General features: G+C 40.5%; 1 protein-coding gene across 8 annotated transcripts in view; it reads left to right on the top strand.

The window, feature by feature from the left end:
• The window catches only part of grip2b (glutamate receptor interacting protein 2b), a 287,364-nt gene extending 273,325 nt beyond the window's left edge, over positions 1 to 14,039 (top strand). For all 8 annotated transcript variants that reach the window (XM_085274681.1, XM_085274680.1, XM_085274679.1 and 5 more), the window contains exons 18-25: positions 1,862 to 2,001; positions 2,601 to 2,795; positions 2,932 to 3,088; positions 4,641 to 4,755; positions 5,372 to 5,585; positions 5,732 to 5,940; positions 7,337 to 7,483; positions 7,739 to 14,039. In XM_085274681.1, the coding sequence (XP_085130807.1) occupies positions 1,862 to 2,001; positions 2,601 to 2,795; positions 2,932 to 3,088; positions 4,641 to 4,755; positions 5,372 to 5,585; positions 5,732 to 5,940; positions 7,337 to 7,483; positions 7,739 to 7,897 (1,336 nt within the window). In that variant the 3' untranslated portion in view covers positions 7,898 to 14,039. The remainder of the gene's footprint in view (positions 1 to 1,861; positions 2,002 to 2,600; positions 2,796 to 2,931; positions 3,089 to 4,640; positions 4,756 to 5,371; positions 5,586 to 5,731; positions 5,941 to 7,336; positions 7,484 to 7,738) is intronic.
• The last annotated feature ends 5,370 nt before the right edge of the window (positions 14,040 to 19,409 follow it).

The raw sequence follows: 19,409 nt of genomic DNA, 5'->3' as shown, positions 1-19,409 counted from the left end.
CCTCGTCAGCTGGAGGGCCCGAGAACCGCACCAGCCTCATGCCTCGTCAGCTGGAGGGCCCAAGGAGCCCCTCCAGCCTCATGCCTCATCAGCGGGAGGGCCCGAGGAGCCCGTCCAGCAACCTTCCTCGTCAGCTGGGGGTTCAGGAGAACCGCACCAGCCTCATGCCTCGTCAGCTGGAGGGCCCGAGGAGCCCATCCAGCAACCTTCCTCGTCAGCTGGAGGGCCCGAGGAGCCCGTTCAGCCTCCCGTCTCCGCTGGAGTGTCCGAGCGGCGCGTCCAGCCTCCCGTCTCCGCTGGAGGGCCCGAGGAGCCCGTCCAGCCACCACCTGCGGCTGCCTCGCTGTCACCTAGCTCTGCTTCTGCTTCGCCTGGTCCAGCTTCAGCCTGTGCCTCTCCTGGTCCAGCCTCTGCTTCTGCCTCGCCTGATCCAGCCTCTGCTTCTGCCACGCCTGGTCCAGCCTCTGCTTCTGCCACGCCTGGTCCAGCCTCTGCTTCTGCTACGCCTGGTCCAGCCTCTGCTTCTACTACGCCTGGTCCGGCCTCAGACTCTGCCTCGGCCTCTGCTTCGCCTGGTCCGTCCTCAGACTCTGCCTCGGCCTCTGCTTCGCCTGGTCCGGCCTCAGACTCAGCTTCGGCTTCTGCTTCGCCTGGTCCGGCCTCAGACTCAGCTTCGGCTTCTGCTTCGCCTGGTCCGGCCTCAGACTCAGCCTCTGCTTCGCCTGGTCCGGCCTCAGACTCAGCCTCGGCCTCTGCTTTGCCTGGCCCTACAGCTGCTCCTCAGTCTCCGCCGGCTCCCGCGCCGCCTTCTGCAGCTGCTCCTTGGCCGCCTTCTCCTCGTCGCCGGTATGGTCGACCACCGCACCGGCTCAGTGGCTGCCGCCGTCTTCCTCGCTGCCGCCCACCGGATCGACTTCAGCGTCTCTGCCGGCCGCGTGGCCGCCCACCTGAACTGTATGGGCTCAGCCACTGGCCGCGTGGCCGCCCGCCTGAACTGGCTCTGTGTGGACTCCGTCCCTTCGTCCTGTGCCCCCTCCGCCCGCCCTGTTCTGGTTTTTTTTCTTTTGGCCGTCGGGTGCCGGCCTTTGGAGGGGGGGGGGGTACTGTCAGGGTTCCTGGGTCGTTGACCCAGTGTTTTCTGTTTTGTCATGTTCAGTTTATTTTCACATCTGTGTTTTCTGTGCCAACATACCGCCTGCGTATTGTGTTCCAGTTATTTCCATGTATCATTAGTCAGACTAAGTTCAGCTGCGTACTCACCGGTTTCTAATCATTCATCACCCATATTTAAGTCCTCAGTTCCATCCGATCCTTGTCGTGTCATTGATGTACGTCTGATGTTAGTGTTGTCTGTATGTTCAGTTAGCCAGCCAGTCCTTTGTTCATTCATTCATTCAGTCAGCCAGCCAGCCAGCCAGCCAGCCAGCCAGCCATTTCCTCCCTCTGTACTGTTTGCTCACTCCTTCGGCAATAAACATCCACCTTCACCTACCTGCCTGTGAGTCCAGCGATTGGGTCCTCCTTCTCTCGTCCACGACACTACTCCTGACAGCAGCTGCTTTTTTGTACATTGATCTTTGATTTTGTAGGAAATGAGAATTTCTGATATTAGTGTATTTTGCGGTATTATTTAAAAATACTAACATGGTGCACTAGAGGTCAAAATATGTTTTCACAAATAACTTTTTTGATAGATATTTAATGGTTTAATGCTATTCAGACCCCTCTAGAGTCCTTTTTAGGCTTATTAACAATCTTCTTGTATAATGATATGTATGAGGTTTAACATTTTTTACTTTTCCTGTGTGGGAATAATACAAATTTCTACTTCTGTACCTTTGTGTATCTCGTACCTATGTAGGACTGGGGCTATACATGTAGGTGATCGGATCTTGGCTATCAACAGTGTCAGCCTGAAAGGGAAGCCACTGAGCGAAGCCATCCACTTGCTGCAGATGGCTGGAGAGACGGTCACTCTCAAGATAAAAAAACAGCTTGACAGTAAGTATAAAAACTAGTAACAGTAACATGCATTTTAAATCTGTCTTTTGTGCGCAGTGTTGGCTAACGTGTTACCGTTGCCACATTACATCTTTCAGTACCGCCGTAATGTAACACGTTACTGTGCTAAATTAAGTAATCACAGTTATAAATAAGGTGTTACTTGCATTACAAAGGTTCTTCCGTTATCTGCACACCAGGTCAATAGAACAAAAACCTTGCGCAGAATCAGATGGTTTCAGTTCCTGTGCAGGAGGTAAAAAAAAATAGGAAAGTAATACAGTAATACAGCTTTTGCGGGGCGAAGATATGGAAACCCTGTTGTTTAAAACATGCATACAATATTTGTACTGTATAAGTGGTATGTAACAGGTTAGCTGTTTGCAACTCATATCCTAATAGATCTGATTTAAAACCTGTTTATAGGTAAATGCAGAGAAGATGTCAGTAGGTTAACCAGTTCAAGTTTCATTTTGTCTCTTATAAGCATTTAATGTTGAAAAATATACATGTAGTAAAAGGTTCACATATGTATTTTACCAAGTTAAAAATTAGAGTTAACCTTTAAATTAAATTGGCCTCTTTTTTTTTTCTTCAAGACATAGAAGACAGGAAGACGGCAGATATAGAGGACACAACAGAAAACGAGATCAGTGACCCTGAGGAGGATGATTTGACAGACAGCCAACAAACCAACAAGCTATCAGAGCTTTACTCCACAACAATACCCAGCGTTGACTCTGCTATGGAGTCATGGGATGGCTCAGGGCTGGATGCAGGCTATGGGAGCCAGGGTAAGCTACATTTGAGCATGTGTAGAAAGTGAAATTTCAGGATGTCTTAACCCTGTAAGAAATATGTTAATGAAAAGAAGGAATATATTAAAAGCACTCTTTCTTGTATTTGGTCATTTCATCTATCCTCTTGTAGGTACATACACCCATCAAGCAGCTGGTATCGCTCTACACCCGCATGAGTGGCGTAGTGCCAAGCAACAACGAAGTACCACGCCTCCTCCTGGACGTCGGAAGAACTACCCGTTTAGTGATGGAGGCTTCAGTGAGGATGACTGGGACAAACCACCAGGGTAGGTCTGAATTTAGTTTTAGCTACAAAGCTGTTCGTTGTGACTGTCTTTTTTTTTTTTTTTTGTTTATCATACACTTTTTTTTTGATATCACCTTTTTTATTCATAAAAATCCATATAAATGTTGACTTATTGACTAAGGGCCATTGTAGGCTGTCTGCACTCACTTGATTGTACAGTTTATTTGTGAGTGTGTGTTTTTTATCCCTCAGCAGTAAAAAGAAATGATGGGGTGACCTTGACCTCAAGGTCAAGGTGATCTGACCTTGACCTCAAGGTGACATAGATAATAGTTTCTATGGTTCATCAACACTATCTTTTGTCCTGTCTTCCTCTCCTCATACCCAACCGATCATGACAGATGGCTGTGCTTCCCTGAGTCTGGTTCTGCCAGAGGTTTTTTCCTCCCAGTGATGCCAAGTGCTTGCTCATAGGGATAATCAGATTACTCGAGTTTTCTTTGTTTCATTGTAGGGTTTTTACCTGACAATATAAAGCTCCTTGGAGTGATTGCATTTGTGATGTCAGTTCTATATTAATTATTATATTGTGGAATGATTAGGAATCACAGCTCAGACAGGTCCTTCACTTTTAGTCCCTATCCTTTGACACAGTGTGAAATTGACTGTGATTTCTATCTACTTTTTATATACTCTAAAGCTGTTTTGTTTTCTGTATCTTTTACCCTTTGGCCCGTGTTTGTCTTTTATGTTTGGTGTTATTGAACAGCAATTTGGTCAGCCCTGCTAATGTTTCTAAAGCTGTTTTATGAATAAAGTGCTATGGTATGGTGTGGAATGGTATGATATATTTCACCACTATAGATCTTCAAAATGCATGAGCTTATTTTCTGCAAGAAAGGATTTTATCTTTAACACTGTTTCACTGTGCCAGTATCATCACCAAGAGCTCATGGCGAAGGGTACACCTCATTGCAGAGATTGAGTCATGAAGTCAGTGCTACTGTGAATATGTTGTACCTGTGTCTTTGTGTATCTCTGTGTAAAGCTGTGATGAGTCAGAAGGCTAAGGCTAGTCAGCATGTTAAAGTTACATAACACTTTTGAGGGTGTACAGCGAGAGAAAGGGATTTTCGAGGAAAAAAACAAAAATCAGTAAAACAATGAAAGTGAATTAATCGTGTTAGTTGGGGACATTCTGGGTTAAATGATTACTTTTGTTCGGTTTAACCATGACAGATACAGACAGTGTGTGTACAGATTCTGTGTCCTTAATGTCTTTTTGTAAGTGAAAGTTCCAGTGCTAAATCAGGCACACTGCATTTTCATGTAGCCAACTATTCTCTGCACTTTAGATAAATAAATATTATAATTATAATAATTATAATCATAATAATAAAATATTTAAGAGAAAAATACATTTCGCACAATACACAACGTGTGATCAAAAGGCAGTTCCATGAAGATAAAGCTTAAATATATTTGTCTTGCTTTGCATGGTTTTCCCCTTTTGTAGTACTCAGCAACAGAGAAAATCCAGCAAAATGGGTGTGGAAACTTGTTTTATTTGTGTGTCTGTTTTTGTGTGGCAGATTTATTGGCCAGCAGCCGGATGGCATTCTATTGGATCCAGAAGACAGTTTCTGGTGTCAAGCTCTGGAGGACCTGGAGACCTGTGGCCAGTCAGAACTACTAAGAGAAATAGAGGTTAGTTAGTATTTTTCACAACTATTTGACTTCAAGTGTAAAATTGGCATCAAAGATGAATACTGGACTTAATCAGCATACAGTGCTCACTGAAGTGGATTTGCACTTGAGTCAAAGGGTTTTAACAACAGTTTTGTTGCAGGTTTTTATGAACCCTCATATTTTAATGGTTGTAAACATCATGTTTAATCTGCAGTTTATTTTAATGTATAGCATGTTTAGTATTTAGTATTTGAGGGTGAGATGGTTGTCTCGGCACCAGTGGGTCAAGGCGCTGACCTCCTCCCTGTAAGCCGTCTCATCACCTTTGGTGATAAGACCCACCACTGTAGTGTCGTCCACATACTTCAAAATGATGTTGGAGTTGCTAGTGGCCGTGCAGTCGTAGGTGTAGAGTGAGTACAGGAGAGGCCTCAGTACACACCCCTGTGGAGCACCAGTGTTCATTATGACGGGGGATGAGGTGATGCTGCCCAGTCTGACCAATAGTATTTAAACCAGTAACAAATTGTGCTGAACGTATGAATGTTTGTCAAACAATCACATTGGCAAGCACTCAATGTCTCCAAATGGTTGGTTACAAAGCGGTAACTCAACTTGTTTCAATTCATTGCAGGCATCCATCATGACAGGCACAGCCATCAGTCTTGGTGTAGATGGTGTCAACAAGCCTCCATCTGAGCCCATACTGACCCACAGCAGGATGAGCCCATTGCGGCGAAATTCTCTCCTGCATCAAGGCAACTTGCACCACCAAGGAACACACCTCCATCAGGGTGCTCATCTTCACGAGGAAGCCCACCTTCATGAAGAGGCTCAACTTCACCAAGGTTAGTCACTGATATGACACAACTAAGGGTGGTTGTTTCCAAATTTTAAACAGAAAAATATAGTAAAGTATCATTTTATACCATGTATAGAAGGATTACTTGTTAAACAGTTGGTTAAAAACACTTGCAATATGTTTGCCACTCAGACCCCCATCTACACGAGGAGGCCCATTTCAACCAGGAATTGCACCTACAACAAGGGGTCCACATTCACCAAGATATCCAATCCCCTCTCCTGCACCACGAGCCCAAGTCAAAGGCCTCACTGAGAGTATCAGAGAGGACATGGGAGTCCCGTCGGATCAAAGAAGAGATGCAGGGTATTCTGTCACCAACACCACTAGAGCTTCACAAAGTGAGTTCAGAGAGAACTGGACAAAATATGTTTTTGATGTGGGTTAGGATGAAATATTGAGAATATTAGGTAAACTTGCAGTAGATAATTAGAATTCAACCAAAAATATCAATGTAACCATTCAAGCTGACATTGCTGTTAAAGTTTGTAAGCATTGGTATCTGGTCCAAACTTTAAAGTACACATTTTGACTTGACATGTCAAACACTGTCATTACTAATAACTTTAATAATATCCCCTTTCTAGCTAGCATGCATAGTGAGTTCTAGTTTACTCTTATGAGGTTTGAAATGTTCTTTTTTACAGTGCAGAGTATTATGTAATACAGTATAAATACCCAGCCTCCCTGGGCAACTGTTATGCAAGTGACTACATGTAGTTCAGCCTTCCATGAATTTACAGTCACAATTTGAGGAGACGAGGGCCAAGTGAAACATGTACAGCTCAGAGCCAGAATGAGAAATACATGTTTTATCCATAGAGAGAAAATACATCACAGTGAACAACTATTACAGCCTTAAGTCGTGCCTCGTTAATCGATCATACAACATTTCAGATGAATGTCATAATGCTGCTGCATTTTTGGTTTTGTATCCAAAAGGTACAGCAAACAATCTGGATTGCATTACCAATAATAAAGACTTTATCTTACAGTTGTCCATTATATTATATGGCTTTGTCCATTTATTCGGCTTTTGGTTCCTGCTTTGTGGCACATGGCAGTTCACTGAAGAAAGACGTCTATTATCAGCACAATTGTCATTATCGTTTTTTCCGTTTATTCTTTAGGACCTTGTATTACAAATAAACTTTCAGCTGCGAATACACACCCAGAAAGCAATCAGGTTAAAATGTTTACATGGTAAAATATTTATTTGGATCAGTTTACAAAATAGTTTATTCCACCCTAAAGTAATAAATGTCAGTTTGTGTGCATTTATTCTGGTCGTCCTGTTTAATGAGCATTTTTATTCTGCTTGGGATCTTAAACCAGTTAGAATTGGATCTGGATCTCAGGCTAAAAATATGTTTATTTTAGCATCTGGTGTTGGTTTGGTTTTAATTTGCATACAAAACTTTTAATTTAGACAAATTTTTGTACTTTGATTAAATAAATTTGAATATGTTAATTTATCAGTGACATTTCTTTGTCTAAATTTCATGTGTTGCGCAGCTTTCTTTATGTTTGTGTGCAGTTATCATGGTTACAAGTGTTATTCCCATCCACAGAGAAACTTATTGTTCCTGCAGTGACACAACAGATATTTTGAGACAGTTTCATCAGACGGGTTGACATGTGAATAGTCTTTTTGTTCTGTTGTCTTGATTAGGAGCACAAGATACTAGCAAATTACATTTTATTACTCAACCTCACATCCTTGTGTTCTGTCACTAGGTAACAGTGATAAAGGACCCAGAGAGTGATGACTTTGGCTTTAGCGTGTCAGATGGTTTCTTGGAAAAAGGTGTTTATGTCAACATGATCAGACCTGATGGCCCTGCTGACAGAGCCGGGCTTAGACCCTATGACAGGATCCTGCAGGTGATGATGATGATAATAATTAGTGTACTGCCCATCATTGCATCCCTAATTCTAATATAGTTTTTTGTTGTGAAGAAAGAAAAAAGCTCACTCTGTCCTCAGCATTTGGAAAAATTCTTTACATCATATTTTGTTATGCTTACATGTAGTTATCTTCACGTCCCCCTCTTTTTTTTTGTTTGCTAAATTAAAAATGTCTACAGTTATGCAAATTACCAAAGTAACCATTGGCTTAATCTTTTTGACTGTATTTAGGTGAACCATGTAAGGACGAGAGACTTTGACTGTTGTCTGGCCGTACCTCTCATCACAGAAGCAGGAGACAGACTTGAACTGGTCATCAGCCGCAACCCACTTGCCAATGATGACCCAGAGGACAATAACAACACTTTAGACCACGCACTTGACCTGTAACACAAATACATACACGTGCACAAAACATACAGAAGACATATTGTAACTGGTGATGAAGCATAAACTTATACATAGTGGAACTGGCCCAAAAACGCAGACACACACTCACTCACACACACACTCCACCGGCTTGCAGTATATCTGTTTAAATACAGAGACTCCTACTGGAACACACATCCTAACACGTGCATGCTCACATAGTCTCCCCATCCCATTTACACTGGGTTGAACTGCTTTTACACAGTACGGTCTATATGAAAGCATCACCACAATACAGAAAAACACACCAAAAGCTCTCCCGATAACTGGCTGGACTCACAGTGTTGTTTCGATTTCAACAATGACTTACTCGGCACTTTAAATAGCCATTTTTACTCATTTTAACCTGCAATACGGGTAAGATTATTTCAGTTTTTATTGCAAGGCCATATGCTCCCATGAACCTACAGTACTTGCACCTGAGAGATCTGCCTTATACAATATTGTAAATGATTTTACCGGAGAAAAATTCTCAGTTTCGGGTTTCCATTTGTTTCACAGAAGGTTACTAAGTACTAACAGAAAACGGAACAAACAGTTCATAATGGGAGTGTGTCTATAATAAATGTAGCCACTTTAGAATTTCATAATGCTGCTAAGATTCTGCTCAAACACTGCTGCTCACTTGACATTACCAAGAAAAAAACAAAATTCTGGAGTGGTCAAGTATAGCTCTTTTTTTCAAGGCAGACTTCTCTATTGGATCTTGCTGCACATTATAATGTCACTTTGGTGACATCACAACGCTGATTTATGAAGATGTCATCAGTGATGCCATCACAACTGCCAAACTGTTATTTTGTTTCATGCTATCATAAAATGAAAGTGAAAGGAGGGAAGGGCGTAATTTCTGCTCCCAATGAAAAATGGTGTCTTAAGTGGAATTGACCAATCACGGCTTTTGCTACACCATAAATGAGCATGAGTGGCTGTGCCCCAGAACAAACTGTACTGCCAAACGAAGAACATCTACCTGCATTTGAAATGTGCCAAATGTTATGACATTATCCACTATATCAATAGTTGTCTGAGATCACTGGGTTCACCTCATCATATTTCATTGCAAGACTACAATGTCAAGCAACAGTAGCATTTCAAATTCATTTCAAATCGCAAAATTATTAGATTTGAGGCTCAGAGTGATTTAATGTAACATCTGTTTGTCTTTATTGGCATATTTGTGTAAGGATGTGTGCCGCAGAATAAATTAACTAGCAGCTAGTTTAATTTTAAGATGTTAAGTCTGATTTATATAATCCAACAACAAAAGGATCATTTCACTTACCAGCGACCTCAAAACTAATATATACTGTGAGCCACTGGGACCATTCTTGGAGAAGAATGCCTAAGCAGTGAATAAAGCTGTTCCCAATAGCAGGCAGTGTCAACACAATGACAAGTGTGATTTAGGAGGATCTATAGGAATTAAAATATTCATAATTTTCCATTGGAGTATCACTTATAAGTATGAATCATCGTGTTTTCATTTGTCCAGCATGAGATCAGCATTTATGGTTGTGGGCCTTCTGCAGTAATGCCCGAGTGTCATGCCGCCATATTTTACAGAGGAGACAAGACACAGTTGTTCCCGATATGTTCCAGAACTGGAATATTACCAAACTGGAATATTTGATAATATTCTATTTTTTGTTTTCTTTTTTATTATATAATCTGTATTTCTTCTACACATCTAATAAGGAAGTGGTATACAGTTGCTTGTGATCTGCAGCCTCACCACTAAACCCTATGTGGTCCTTGAGGAAGATTCAATTATTGAAGAGTCTCATTGTCATGGATCATTTATGCTGTTGTATAGATGTTAAGGCAGTGGGAACAACAAGCAACAAGTCATAAAGAAGTAACATTCTCTTTGTTGTGGCTTTTAATTTAACAGCCTTTTAAACTAGGACACACAGTTCATTCAAATAATAGCTATAGAGCACTACTGCTGTTTGGATTTATTGGTAACACTCGCCCTTTTGCACAAAGATTATGAACAAAGTCAATAGCATCATCTGCTATCAGACCTACTACACTAGGTTGCTGGTGAAGCCAGACTATGGACAAATTTCCGACACACACATTCTTACACAAAAGGCTCTGATAACAAAGGAAATGAAACCGTACAGTGTGTGTTATGCATTTATTATCAAGCCATTTTGTTGTGTCTTTCATGAATGTCTGTTTATGATGTGTAATTTGTATGTGAGTGTATCAGCAGGTTCTATTCCAAGGTGCAATTGGAAATTTCCAGAGTTCGGCCTGAGTTAAACTGAGCCACTATCCTTTAATGGTCAGCACCCTTTGAAGCACTGTGAGCATTCCTGACTACTTGTGTGTGCTCATTTGCAATTTCACCATGGATCCAAAATTGAACTAAGAACAAACATTAGTTTGAACAGAGTGTGTGCCAAATGTTATGTCAAGGATTGAGAGCTGGTTTTACCCACTATTAACCTTCACCACAACATTAAGTGTTGTGGTTTCCTTGACTGACAGCTCATTAGTGCAAGATTCTAATCAGTTCACATAATGCTGACTATTGGGAAAATAGTAAACCTTTCTCTTCTTCCTAAAGCCTCCCCTGCTAACTTTTGATTAGCAACCTTGTCACATCTTACAGATCCCTTCTTGAACTAAACCTGATCTTAGTTGTGCGATAGTTTTAAAGCCCTAAGTATATTTCTACTTCTACTGCTAAGGGAATGTTAATTTCTAATTCAAGAGACAGCCAACTAGAACCTTACACCTGCAATGTGGTTAGACACACAATCTGTATTTTTACACCACTGACGCCTCATTAATGAATGAGACTACAGTGTCCAAGGCCAAAGGCAGTACATCAGGTCAGAAGCACAACAAGTAGCATTTTTTTTAGTTTGGAGTGGTGCACCATTAATATTTAACAGAGCTAGTCCTAGCTGTAGCATCATCTTGTACAGCTGCAATTTATTTATTAATTTGATTTATTCCTCTTTGTGTCAACATAAGCTGTGACTCATCAGCCATCATACTAACCTGTTTTGGGTTTGACTTTCCCAAAAACTAAATTTCAGGGTGCTTGATTTTATAATCAAGGGCACTGTGCATCCGACTAACAATAGTCAGAATGCTCAAAGTAGCTGGAGCACTGAAATACCCTTCACACAGAAACTTTAGAACTTACAAGTCTTCAAGTTTCAAGTTTTGCAACCCCAGACATTAATTCCATTTCCTTCAGACCCCTAATTTCTCATGATTTTTTCTTTTTCCTGCCAAAAATGTGTTTGCTCCAATTATCTTTGGATTAACTGAAATTGGGCTGGCTCTTGTTCCCTCCTACTGATCTTGGCAGTTTATGAATGTGCTGTGCAAAAGTAGGTGCTTAAATTCTACAAAGTAGCAGTTAACTTAAATAAATTGCAGTAAACAGAATAAAACTAAAATCAATCTCTGGTTTTGCTACCATTTTCCACCAAAACAGCACCAATCTTTTACACTTTAAGCTAACTGGCATCATCCAAATATTTCTAAGAACTTACCACAGTTCACTTCTTTGTCTTCTTTAATCCTATTGATAGACATGATGAAGCCATACAATTTCAAAGAAACTGCTCATCTATGTATGGGTTGCTCTTAGTTAACATTTAAATACTTTACTGCAGTATTTTATAAATGCGCAAGTTGCAAGATAAAGGTTTTGTCCTTTTTGAGGAAAAAAACAAATCTAAACATCCTTTGCACACTTGTGTGTGTACACATATTAGCATGAATTATGGTGAACAAAACTATATGGAGTATATGATGGATACATCGTCAGTATAAGGATATTATTATAAGTGAGTAATAGAACAGCATTTTTTTTTCGACAAGACTAACAAAAAAAACTCAACTTTGAGAGAGTCACAACCCCTGTTCCTACCATTTTCTTATGTTGTTATGTAACAGAATTCAGCGGCACCCTATAAGAATTTCCATGTCTGTATGGGTGTGAATAACAAAACATATACAGAAGACTTCTATTTGTCAACGTTTCTCTGTCTAATACATGTATGTGCAAAAAATGTCCACTACTTCTGGGCATACACTGTTTCAGAGGTGTGTGTGTGTTTGTGTGTATGTGTCTGTGTGTGTGTGTAAACTAATTTGTGTACATTTCATTGTACAGTAGTGAGGTTTTAAAGGATTGTGGACCTTTATATTTTTATTTCCAAAAACCGGAAAAGGCTTAAAATAGTGTAAACTCAACACACATACAAAAAAGGGACATTTACTTCTCTCCAAGCACTTACTGCTGAATATAAAGCACACTGTTGAATACCATGCACTGTAAGTATTTTCATGTACAATGGAACAAACTTTTGTAAAGCAACAAAAAATGAAAATGCTGAGAAAAGCCTTCTGAATTGTTTTTTTGTTTGTTTGTTTTTTTTCTTTTATGTATGTATGTGGCCATGTATACTCCCTATGCATTTTTGGGTCAAATGTCAGTTTAAAGCCCAATCCAGAACCGTAACAACTGTTCCGCGCGGATAAGTTTATAATACAAAAAATGTTATTTAATTCCCTGTGCTTTTTCGATTTTGGGGAAAATAAAAATGTTCATGTGAAGATTTAATGGTAATGTACCACATTTTATTAGACTAGCTTGTTGGCATTACTCCCCTGAACCCATTAAGCGATTTCAGTACATTAGATAAGTTATTACATAATCCACCATATATTACATCATCAGCTAAAGTAAAGCCCTTTCACAAGCCCACGCCTGCTCAGTCACTCACAAATATACCATGTAAACATGGTTAATCTTGTCGTACAGCTTAAATAAAGGGCGATTCACCTTCTGACCAGAGGATGCTAGTTCATGGCTATTGAGCAGTAAGGAAAGCCAAACTAGGTAAATGTTACTGGGTAATTACTTTATGCTTCTATAACAAGTTCCTGTAGGGGCGAGAGCACATGTTGCTTTTTCTACCGCACGAGTTGTCAATGTGCAACGTAAGCCAGTCATGTACTCGTGATTTTGGTTGGGAGACTACAGTCAAATATTTGTGTTACATTACATCAATCTTTTGGCTCTTTATTTTTATTTTTGGTGTGCATTTTGTTTTGTTTTTTAACATGCAGTGTCTAAATTGGAGAGCCTCAGCTGCAGCAAACTGTGGGTAGCAAAACATTCAATGGCTGCAAGGAAACTACATTATCTTGTCACCTCTTGTCAACTCAACAAATCAGAAAATTACCAGTAACAGATAAATAATGTTAGCTGAACACTAGCAAGTTGTTACAACTAGCAAACTATAGCACCTACCAATCTGACCATTAGTTATACATAAATAACAAATACAATTGTGACAGCAAAACTACCCAAACCAGCTATTTATAGCCATTTTATTCACAACTTGCCACAATAAGTGAGCAGCAACAAACCTACTTAAACTAACCAGCTATAAGTAGGCTTGTTGCTGAGAACTATACAATGAGTCAATAAGATGTCTTGTTAGCTTACTGGCCTGTTTAATGACAGTTGTTGATGAGCTAACTTAAATTTCTTCTCCGATATCTAGCCAGTTAACCTATTTAGCTCAATGATAAACACAAACACTGACTTCTTCGTTGCAGTCAGCGTAATTATGACTTGAAACTGAGAAAATGATGTCATGCTGCACATTTCAAAAGTAGGAAATGTCAGTGTCTCCAGTCTTTGTTCCTATTTTTTTTTATTAATGTGTTTATTTTTTTAATTATGTTTCATGCTTTATTTTTTAAAGATATTTTGATTTGTTCTTTTGCCTAATATGTGTTTGGATGTCAAAGTTGCTACGGTTCTGGACTGGGCTATTAATAATGTACGCATTGATATTGTGTATTTTTTTTCCAAACTGTGTAAAGTTCTATTCTATGTAATATAGTATTTTTCTATGACAGTATGCTCTTCCAAAACATAGGAAGAAAATACAAAATGAAAAATAAAACGTATAACTTTGTTGTTGTCATTTTGATTTGTTTGTTTGTTTGTTTGTTTGTTTGTTTCATTTTCTAAGAAACAAAGAGTGTACTGCTATACTTCTCTTTTTGAGAAAAGAAAAGATTGCAAAGAAAAAAAATAAAATGTCTAATTTTATGTTGGATGTGTGGATTGTGTTTATTTTGGTAAATCTTTGTGACCAATGGAAAACAATGGACATTCATAAGAGATTATCTTTGGTCAGGATAAGCTCCTTAAATCAAACCTTTATATGCAAAAATTTTCTATCCAGGGAATTTGAACAAGACCTCATTTTACAACTAAAGAGATCAGGTTTAATTTTGGTTCTTCACCCCAAAGCAAACTTGCAGTGGAGGTAATGCTTCCTAGAGAAGCACAAAATGGAGCAGAGTAATCACATTTCTACCACCTACACTTGGGGGTGCTCAGGCTGGGGACTCAGTCGTCCTACTGGGAGACAGAAATTTGAAATAAATTTGCAAGCATTTCAAGCATAAGTGTTTCACTTCATATCTTTATGGGGGTATTGTGTGTAGAATCTTGAGGTGAAAAATTAATTTAATCCACAATGTAATAAGGCTGTAACATGACAAAATGTGAAATAAGTAAACGTCCCCCAATGTGAAACTGGACAGCCTTTCATGATACTCTATGTTTTACTGTTTTTCTGAGCACATAATCTTGTGTTATTAGATCCCTTATCTAAGAGATTGAATTAATGGTTATACTGCCCAACAGAATGGACTTGATCCTGGAGGTAGACCACCCTATACGATTTATATGCCTTCATCAGTTCGATTACAGGTAATTCATTGGGCTCACACTACTAAGTTCACTTGTTATCCCAGGTGTAACCACACAATTACTTTCCTCTGGACATTTTTTTAGTGGACAGGCCTAGTCAGGGATGTGTAACAACATGTGTCTGTCCCTACTCTGTTTGTGCTTAAAACACAGACTTTCCGTTGTCTATCAGCTCATTTACATAGATCCTTAGCTGGACATCCATGGTCCCAAATTGTATTGGATTTTTAAGATAAGATAAGATAACTCTTTATTGTCATTGCACAGTCATACATAGTACAGTAGTACAATGAAATTGGAAAAACTGTCCTACGTCGGCACTACATATAACACAACACGACACGATATGACACATCACAACGTAACAAACAACACAACACAGTATATTAACTTAGTATAAAAAAGAAGAATAAGTGTATGTGTATTGCACACTGTTATTATTGCACATTAATTATTATTGCACCTTGTTATAAATATAAATATTATTGTTATCGTTTTAAACATTGTTACCTCCCCCTAAAAAGTCCAGGGAGGTATCCAGTCAGGTCAGCTATTTACATTGATCAGGGCTATTGCCCTGTTGTAAAAGCTGTCCTTGAGTCTATTTGTTCGGGACCTCAGCAGCCTGAACCTCCTGCCAGACGGCAGCAGCTTAAACACCCGGTGTCCTGGGTGTGCGCAGTCCCGTAGGATGCTGCGTGCCCTCTTGAGACAGCGAGTGCTGTACAGGTCCTTCAGGGAGGGAAGAGGATGTCCAATGATTTTTTGGGCCATGTTGATGACCCTCTGGAGTGCCTTTCTGTGTGCTGTGGTGCAGCTGGAGAACCACACACCGATGCAATATGTCAGCACACTTTCAATGGAGCAGCGGTAGAAGACGGTCAGCAGCTCCTTCTTCAGGTCCATTTTTCTGAGGATTCTCAGAAAGTGGAGACGCTGTTGGGCCTTCTTTAAGACCGCAGAGGTGTTAGAGCTCCATTGGAGGTCTGTGTCTATGTGCACACCCAGAAACTTGAAACTGGAGACCCTTTCCACGCACTCCCCGTTGATGCTGACAGGCTGCAGCTCGGACTTCCTCCTTCTGAAGTCAACTACCAGTTCTTTTGTTTTGGTGGTATTGAGGTCCAGGTTGTTGTCTGCACACCAATCTGACAGCCTCTGAACTTCAGCTCTGTATGCAGTCTCATCTCCCCCTGAGATGAGCCCCACCACAGTGGTATCATCTGCAAACTTGATGACTGTGTTGTCTGGGTGGGAACTAACACAGTCATGTGTGTACAGAGTGTACAGTAGGGGACTCAGTACACAGCCTTGTGGAGAGCCGGTGTTGAGGCTGAGGGCTGAGGAAAGATGAGGCCCCACTCTAACTCTCTGTACACGGTCTGAGAGGAAGTCTCTGATCCAGCGGCAGGTGGTGGAAGGAAGTCCAATTTCCAGCAGTTTATCTATTAGTCTGTCCGGGAGTATCGTATTGAAAGCAGAGCTAAAGTCAACAAAGAGCAGCCTGGCGTAACGGCCCTGCACTTCCAGGTGAGAGATGGTGGTGTGGAGCGTTGTAGCAATGGCATCTTCAGTTGATCTGTTAGCTCTGTATGCAAACTGGAGCGGGTCGAGTGTGGGTGGCAGGCAGGACATGATGTGACGTCGGACCAGTTTCTCAAAGCACTTCATTATAACAGGTGTTAGAGCAACTGGTCGGTAGTCGTTGAGGCTGCTAATGTTAGTACGCTTTGGCAGTGGGACAATTGTGGCTGACTTTAGGCACGGCGGGATGCAGGACTGGGACAGTGAAGTGTTGAAGATCTTAGTGAAGACCCCAGCCAGCTGGTCTGCACACTCTTTTAGGACCTTTGCGGTTACCCCATCTGGTCCGGTGGCCTTCCTGGGGTTCACTGCCCTCAGTGTGCGCCTCACCTCATATTCCTGCACTATGAGGCTTGGGCTGCTGCTGTCCGATGTTTTTGCTGCTGCTGCCTCTGGTCCCTTCACCTCAAAGCGTGCGAAGAAGTGGTTCAGCTCCTCTGCAAGCTCCGCGTTACCCTCAGTCAACGTGGTATTGCCAGGTTTGTAGTTGGTTAAGTGCTGAACTCCCTGCCATACCTGTCGTGAGTTGTTGGTGGTGAAGTGGTCTTCGATCCTTCTCTTGTACGCTGCCTTGGCCTCTCTGATGCCTCTTTTCAACTGAGATCTGGCTGCACTGTACTGCATACCATCACCGGATCTAAAAGCGGCGTCACGTTGCTTCAGCAGGACCTGGACCTCTTTAGTCAGCTTTTATCACCTACAGTATCTGTAACCATGAACAGGTAACACAACCATCCCAACTTTAATCAATTGTTTTTCCAGGGCTTTTCATTTTATAGCCCTTCCCAAGCTGCCTTCAGCCTTATGCTCAGTCTCCATGGCATTCCACTGGACGTTGTCTGACCAGGGTACACAATTCACCTCAATTCACCTCCAGCTTCTGCTTCTCTTCTATCTCCAGACTTAAACAAAAACTGAAAGGACCAATTAGGAGTTGGAGGCAACCCACAATATACTGTTTCATCTAATTAAACAACCTGGAGCTCAAAACTGTCTTGGGTGGAATGCACCCATAATTCCATGATCTTCATGGCACCTATCATTAATCCTATGATTGTACATCTAAAACGGCCCAGAAACCCGATGATTCAAAACTCATTTGATGTTTCCCAGCTAGAAATTTTTTGTTCCAGTCCTGTGGGAGACCCTTCCTGTTTCCTCTGTGTTTTTAACTGTTTTTGAATCTGTTTTGTCCTGAACTTACGTCACTCTCTTCTGTACAGATGCTTTTTGCCCTTAGTTTCTAAAAGAGACATTGATGATGAGACAGCTGTGGAGCTTAGTGTTTGAAGAAATCACCTGCCTGCCCCTGTCACTGACCCCACTCTAGAATCTCACAGTTTCAACCTGTAAAACTTTTTGATTTCAATATACCTTTTCAGCTTTTAGTACTGTTTCCAGCACCTCAATCCTGGTTTGGTTCCTTGAGACATGCATATGGATCTTTTGAAAGGCTTGTTTCCGTTTTTAGAAAAAAGACATGTATTAGAACCAGTTTATGTCTGTATTTCTATTTTGAAAACTCTGTACATTTTTACTCTAACAAACAACATGGGTATTTTTGCACATGCAAGAGTGTTTTCTACTGTACATTTTGCTTTTGCTGACGGAATTATTCCCATGAGTCGACTGTTATGTAAGAGATCTAACACACAACATGCAAAAAAGTGTTAGCATACACACAGTCAGGCACACACATTATTGCTTACATAGTAAGCAATAACATATGGGTAGAACTTTAGTGCCCAGTGCACACTTTGTTATATTCACATGTGCTTAAACATTCAAAAGCAGTGGTGGAAAATAGCTTAAAGCTGAGGACATAAAACATATAAGGAGTAAGCAAACGACCTGTGATGACTGAAGTTCCATATCTGTAAGTTTTGTATTACAGTGAAAAAACAATATTGGAGTAGTTTTCCTCCAGCATGCAGGTCACAAATCTTGATTATACAAAGATAGGCTATGGAAAAGTACATAAGATGTGCCCTTGTCCCTTTCAAGTGACCACAACATCCTGGGATCAAAACTGTCCTCATTTGATTTTTTTCTCATCCCTCAGAGCCCTTCCATTTCCTGTTCTCTTCTATTTTTGTTAGCAGAACAAAAGGCAAAAGTAACATGAAACACTAATCAAAAAAACACATTTGTTTTTGCTTTGTGTCAATGCCAAAAAACTGCCTTGAAGATAAAACAGAAAAAAAAGATTCTCAACAGAAAAGTCTATTCTTGGAAAAGGCCAGACAGGGAATGGAAATAACAGCTCTGTGTTTCTTTGTCTGTAGTGTCAATTATTTAAAGCTCAGCAACAAAACAAAAGCATTAACATTCATGTCCCTGTACAGCAGTTTCATGCCACCAACATCCTCTATGTTTTTGTTGAGTCATATGAGAGCAATAACCATAATCGGCATGGATATATCTCCATGATACATTCCTGGTCAAAATTATCACTAAATGTAAAATGAGGAAGGATCCATGACTGTTCCTGATTCAAACAGTGCCTGAAAGAGCTTTCTGTGTTTTCTGATTGCTGAAGCTTAAATGGGATACACAAACCAGTATTTTATAAAGCTTTTATGTAAATATTTTCATGGGAATAGTTAGTTGATTAAATAAAAAAAAAGGCCCATTTAACCATAGTGATTGAAGGAAAATTACAGTCTGGGAAAAATGTGTTCAGTAGCCAGCTTCTATTAATCACCAGGATGTCTGAGCCTTTACCCTCTTACTGTGAAACGGATGTTTGGGTCAAAATATTCCATAAACTGAGGTTGATTCCAGCAGATTCTCGGAGCTGCTTAGTGACATTGTTTAGAAACAAGCTTCAGTTTAGGAGGGCTTTGTTTTTGTCCCTGATGTTTTTCCTTTTTCTTTTCCTTGGTTTTAGTAGTTAAGAGCTTAGATTTTTTTTTTTTTTTTTTTTTTTTAGGTAAGTATAAACTGGATTAAGCATTTTCAGCAGGTTGCCTCTGTGAAGCCAACAAAAGCTTAAATATGTTTGTTATGGATGAAAATAAAGTTGCTGACACAGTCTGCCAGGTCTGCAAATGCTAGGAGTATTTCCCACAAACCACTACTGTAAATACAGGGTGGGCCATTTATATGGATACACCA

This window comes from Mchenga conophoros, linkage group LG5 (assembly GCF_057382185.1).
Source record: "Mchenga conophoros isolate Kocher_MC1m ecotype Shallow Benthic linkage group LG5, M_conophoros_male_GT1.1, whole genome shotgun sequence".
Lineage (NCBI taxonomy): Eukaryota > Metazoa > Chordata > Actinopteri > Cichliformes > Cichlidae > Mchenga > Mchenga conophoros.
Note: the sequence above shows the minus strand (reverse complement) of the source record. Positions and strands in the feature narration are given on the sequence as shown.